We start from the raw sequence: 6,239 nt of genomic DNA on the forward strand, positions 1-6,239 counted from the left end.
CTGGGCAATGTAGAGGTCTTTGCCCAGACCTCTACATTGGAGAGACCAAACCTTAGAACTGAAGAAGCTTCTCGGATGAGAGGTGAAACGTCTTCAAGCAACTTAAAGAAGTCCAGACCCTTTTCTTTGCAAACTCCTTTGACTACGATGACCTGGATGACTGAGAACCTTCACAGACAAACAAGCACAGAAGTTTTCTACATAAGACTGAGCTTTATATACATTAGAAAGGTTTATTTTTGCTTCTTTTTCTTCTCCATGAGGTGCACACTGATGACAGCAATCACCATGATAATCAGACTGACAGAGAACACGACTGTCTTCACCACACAGACGGAGATACCATCTGAACCTGCAAAACAGGAAAACAGACAGATTTCTCACAAAATGAAAACAGCATATCCAAACAGCTAATCCAAACGTTGAACAACAACAGAGCCCAAGTTCTAAACCACTAATTTCTCTAAAAAATGTGAATAGCAGTTTGTGAACTTTGTAACTGACCAAACTTTTTATTTCCAAATACAGGAAATGTATAGCAAAGTCTCAGTGACTGAGCTTGTGCAATAGCAGATTTGACAACAGATAAGTTACTCAGACCAACAACAATTTTTGTGAGATGTTAAATTTTTGTTTTGACTTCAATAATAATCTCACCAGAAGAGATATCTTTTTGTTCATCAAAAGTAAGTTGTTAGTCCAACACATTTGGTGACATATCTGTGGGTGGGGACAATTTACTGATGGTCTTACCTGATTTTATTTCACAGTACAGCTTGATCACCTTCTTGTTTGCTTTCCAGCTCACTTTGTTGCTATGATTACAAAAGATGGTATCTTGCTGCAAGTAAACAATCAGAGAAGAAAAATATTTTGAGACGTTTAAGCTCTTTTCTTCCACTTGCAGGCAGTTTTGGGCATCACATCTAAAAGTGCTGCTGATGTTAAACTCCACTGTGCTGCAGGTCACAGTGAGGTTACAGGAGTCTGAGGTGCTGGAAAGATGGTCCACTGTCAGCTCAGCACGAGATACTGGATCTGGGGAATAAAAAAATTGTGAATGGGTGTTTCTGATGTATCAACATTTAAAAATTATACTGGCAAGAGAAACATACCTTGGACTATGACCTTGTATTCAGCTATACTTTGCTCTTGTCCTCCAACCACAACTGCAGTATAATATCCACTGTCGCTGTGTTGTATATTCTTTAATACCAAAGAGAAATTTCGTCCAAAGACCTCAGCTCTTCCTTCATAACTGTCAAACAATACTGCCTCGTTATTATAACTAAGTTTACCAACATAATTAGTGGTATTAAACTTCCAGAAAAAGTCAGTCTTTTTGTCAAGTACAACAGATTTCTTTACATCTAGGTGTAAATCACTTCCATGAAGGAGAAACACGTTTTGGAGGTCTAAAAGAACAGAAAAACAAAAACGTGTTGTCAGAATCGTCATGTTCACCTGTGATTTCAAGCCTTTGTCTTCATTTTCATTATTCTATCTGATAAAAGTAATAGAATAATGAGTCTTTTATCAGATAGAATAATGAAAATGAAGACAAAGGCTTGAAATAATACATGCACAATGAATTGAGAATACACAAAAGTTAACCTTTTTGAATGAAACCATGAACAAAAATGACTTTTTAATCATATTTAAATTTTGAGATGTGTCAGAATATAAAGATCTTTTTCTACATTCTGTCATATTTAAAAGTGCTGCTTTGTGATTTGAGAGTCTTGAGAATTCATTAGTTATTATTAGTAATATTATATTAGTTGATATATTCTACCACACCATTTATCTTCGATGAGTTCTGAAACTTTGATCGATTGAGCTGTCCCATAGCCTAATGAGAGGTGTTTAAATCACTTTTATATAATCTGTGCTATATTGGTTCCAGCTCCAACAGTGTAAAATGACAGAGCCATAAAGTATATTTTCATTATGACCAAATTAATATAAATTATTTTTGTTTGTGCTATGGTAACTATAGTAGGGCTTGTTTTTGTGGCATTAACAGGATACGTTTCTCGAGGTTTCATGAATAAAACGTACTCCAGTAGAGAATCTATAATCTATATTGCGTCACACCAGGAGAATACGGAAAATTACATTTTTAGAATGAGTGAAAACACAGCATTTCCACAGGATTTTAAACTAAAACTTAGAACATAAGGAGCTCGAGAGCAGGTGACCATAGTGAACATATCCAGGAACAAATACAACCACCTTTTCAAACTGAAAATTCTGGGTCACCTCACTGACCTATTAATCTTGCTTCATAGCACACTACTTTGGCATTATTGTTGGCAGTAACAGGTAGGAACCTTTACTTCCATTAACTACATGAACAAACCATCTTCAGACTCTGAAAGAAGCACATTGAATGAAATCACGATGTACTTTAAGACTTTAATATTAAACAAAGCCACTCGTGCTATTAACCTCTTCTTCCATACTGCTCTAATAGAATGGTACACGATTACATATGACACATATTCATTACTAATCAAAAAATAACAACTACTATAAAATAAAAGGTTTGCTCTTTTCCTGTTTGCCACTATTGTTCCTGGTGTTCAGTTTGCTGTTCACAATAAAACAAAACGTAACAGGAAATAACACAGCAGCAACAAAACATGTCTCATTGCTTTTCATCATTTCATCATTTTTGTGTAAATGATCAGACAGATTTCTTTTCATACCTTGTGCCTCAGTGCAGAACAGCAGCGCCAGTACCACCAAGAAAAACATTGTATAGTCTTAAGCTTAACGCAACACCATCAAAGCCATCAGTGTGTTACTTCTGTTTACAGCAATGATGGAACCACAAGGCCCACCTCTTTTCACAACTTTGTTTCCTTGTCACAGACTGTCAGCGCAAAATCAAACACAAAAACATCTCCTCTATAATTTCCTCTCAGAGCCCTTTGGAACCAGTTAACAATTGTTGAAAAGAACTGAAATCATTGTTAAGGAAACAGTTTTAAATTTAAGTGCACAAAAAAGTACTAGTACTTCAATATGCATCTCAAAGGGGCATGTTTTTCACAGGAAAAGGCTGAGTCTCGCCTCGCTAACACACAAAACAGCAGGAAAAGTTAATGCAGAAGTGATATCTTCTGTTGTAAATTTTAATGTGTTGGTCTTACTTTGGTTAACAATTCAAACAGATTGTCTTAAAAAAAACATTTAAAAAGAAGTGTAGTAGTAAAGTGTATCCTATACTATCGAAGAATTTAGTGTATGAACTTTAAACTTGAGAATAGGTTAAAGAAAAAACTGTACTGAGTACTTAATATTTTGCATCAGATGTACTATTGACCTGTAGACTACCCAGAATGACTATTTTAAACACCTGATGTTGTAGTTGAGTTGGCGAGGAAATGGAAAAAAAGGATTTTCGTCAGCGTCAAAGTGATTCTGGAAACTGCCAGAGGGGAAAGTGGTACTTTGGTTGTGCATAGTGTGGATGGTGTGCTGCCAACATCGAGCGGTGGAAGGATTACTAGGAGGATCCCGCTGAGGAAGCAGAGGTGGTTGGCTTCTTCCTTAGAGACTGGGTGAGGGGTTTGGTAGTTTGGGAGGTACTCAGTGTATAGCTCCTACTCCTCCACATCTAGGGAGCCAACTGAGTAGTTCAAACATCTGACTAGAAAGCCCTGTATGCAACTCCTGTGCCAGGTGTTCTGGCCCAGGGGAAGAGAGCAGGGCTGCAACGATTCGTCTCCATAATCGATGACGTCAACTATAAAAACTTGTCGATGCGTCATATAGTAAAACCACGTAATAAGTGTGTCTGTGAAGGTTCTCAGTCATCCAGGTCATCGTAGTCAAAGGAGTTTGCTAAGAAAAGCGTCTGGACTTCTTTAAGTTGCTTGAAGACGTTTCACCTCTCATCCGAGAAGCTTCTTCAGTTCTAAGGTCAAATGGCCGAGAGTCCCAGATTTAAACCCAGTGGGAGTGTCCCCCCAAAGAGGGACAAAGGACCCCCTGGTGATCCTCTAATCACATGAGCCAAGGTGTGAAAGCGGGTGTGGGACCTAATCAGCCAGGGTTTCAGGTGAGCTCATTGTGAAACCTGGCCCCACCTTGTCATGTGAATTCTTGAGGTCAGATGGCCCAGGATGTGAGTGGGCATTAAGGCGTCTGGGGAGGGAACTCAAAACTGGATTATAGATGGCAGACAGTTGGTGTCGTAAACACACTTATTGACCACGTAATAAGTGGCTGTGAAGGTTCTCAGTCATCCAGGTCATCGTAGTCAAAGGAGTCACTCCTTTGACCACGTAATAAGTGTGTTTTTCTAACTGCAATACACTACAGGAAGCTATGGCAGTACTGCCTAATAAAGTCTGCCAAAACTCCACTCGAGGAAGAACATAGTCGAATGGCAAAACAGGAGGACGGAAGAAAATGGAGGCGGGGATTTTAAAATATGTGAAAGCATTTCACAGAAAACACGCATAATGAAATGCAGACTGCGCAAAGCGGAGCTTTACTTCCACGACAGCATTACTGCAGTGCACGAGCACTAAAAAGCACCGACACCCTTGAGCTGTAACGTCAGTTTAATTGGCATTAAGCACTTTATTTTTATTTATTTTAGCCATTTTTAGTTTCCTATTTTCACATTATTATTATTTTTGTTTAAATACTACTAGCATTTTAATTTATATTTCCTAATATTTTGATTAATTTCATTTTTTTAGCCTGATGGTAATGTTAACATTACATTTGATTATTTTCAAATTCATGCTTCCTGGGTCATAATTTTAATTTGCTGTGGGATGAGACAACAGGGTGATTCACAGGTGGGAAGACTTGAGCAGGTGAGGCACTTGAGCCTAGAACAGGAGGTTTGCCCACAGGAAGCAGAGATAAGAGTTATTGAAATAACCATTGACTAATTAAAGAAAAATCAGGCAGATTAGTTGAAAATCAAAATAATCATTAGTTGCAGTAGAGAGATTAGTCCCTAGTAGAGATTCCCTCTGTCTACTAGGCCTGGGAATACCAAGGTGTTTCCTTAGATGAGCTGGATGTGGGAGGTCTCGGCTTATTTACTTAGGAACCTGTCCCTCAGGCATAAATTACCCTGATTTCATAAGAAAAACATTTGATAAGAAATAAGAAAAACATAAACAAGCTTTCTTAGCAACTGAATGTGTTAAAAAAAACCATTGCCTATTGGGTGATTGAGTATGCTCTTGAAACATACACCTGTGTTTCATTTGACTTGCTCTGGTACTTTAAGGCTGCTTTACCCTTTAACATTTATTTGTTCTGCAGCACTTGCCTCTAAAGGTCCTGAATGCTATTTGGACTAATATTGATTAATACTCATATATATGCCTTTATTGTTTCACAAGGGGTTAAAAACAGAATATCCACATTTTAGACTTGAATTGCAGATTTTATTACAGCAGCTTGGCAGGAGCAAAGCAAAAGCCAAAATAAATAAGAGAAGTATAATCAAATCACATCAATTCTACTCATTTAATTAACCCACTCTAAGCTAAAGCTGATTTTTTCTTATCTTTGGGGGGAGAGAGGTTGGTGGTGAGATAGACAGTTCCAGCACTGTAGATGTGTTACACCTCAGTGCTCTGTGTTCATGGAAATATTTAGGAAAGCAGGATTCCTCAAAGTTAAAATTCACAGGGCAAACCTTGGTCTTGAGACTCTGCGATCCACCTGGTAAATAATGGAAGTCCAAACTTTCTCAGAATTATAATTCAACATGGGAATGATGATGATGAGCAGAAATAGAGCCAAATCCAAGTCTGCAATTTCAGTCCACTGGCCACTCTCCCCCTGGGAACTCTGCTAGAATTTTCAGTGGTGAACTTCTGGAATCCAACCCTTTGAACTGCTCATCTTGTGGTTCAAAGGGTTGAACTACTGCAGACTGACCCAATAGACCTCCAGGCAATTTATACTTTATCAAGTGCCCAATCGCCCCACCTATCTCTCTCTAATATCTAGCCAACCAATCAGATGTTTACACAAGTTTCACTGATCTTCAGCCAGATCTCAATATTCTTTCCATTTATGACCTTTCACCCACTTGAACTAAGGCGAAGGCCATTTCATTTCATGCCTTCATTCAGTTCAGATTTCATTATGACTCTGTGGTGGCCTCAGCCATCTTCTATGGTGTGGTCTGCTGGGGTGGCAGCATCTCTGCCGGGGACAGGAAGAGACTGAAGAGGCTGATCCGAAGGGCCAGC

The 6,239-nt window shown here is 38.5% G+C and overlaps 1 protein-coding gene across 2 annotated transcripts; it reads right to left on the minus strand.

Moving 5' to 3' along the window:
* Nucleotides 1-233: 233 nt before the first annotated feature.
* On the minus strand, nucleotides 234-2,760 carry LOC134616305 (uncharacterized). 2 transcript variants are annotated; one of them, XM_063461059.1, is made up of 4 exons: nucleotides 2,712-2,760; nucleotides 1,116-1,415; nucleotides 754-1,038; nucleotides 234-346 (listed from the first exon to the last, which is right to left on the minus strand). In XM_063461059.1, the coding sequence occupies exons 1-4, from the start codon at nucleotides 2,758-2,760 to the stop codon at nucleotides 234-236; spliced, it is 747 nt and encodes a 248-aa protein (XP_063317129.1). The 2 variants fall into 2 exon arrangements, 1 of the variants encoding a protein (XP_063317129.1); XR_010091435.1 differs by lacking the exons at nucleotides 1,116-1,415; nucleotides 2,712-2,760 and having other exon boundaries at nucleotides 246-352; nucleotides 754-844.
* Nucleotides 2,761-6,239: the final 3,479 nt, after the last annotated feature.

This window comes from Pelmatolapia mariae, linkage group LG18 (assembly GCF_036321145.2).
Source record: "Pelmatolapia mariae isolate MD_Pm_ZW linkage group LG18, Pm_UMD_F_2, whole genome shotgun sequence".
NCBI classification, from domain to species: domain Eukaryota; kingdom Metazoa; phylum Chordata; class Actinopteri; order Cichliformes; family Cichlidae; genus Pelmatolapia; species Pelmatolapia mariae.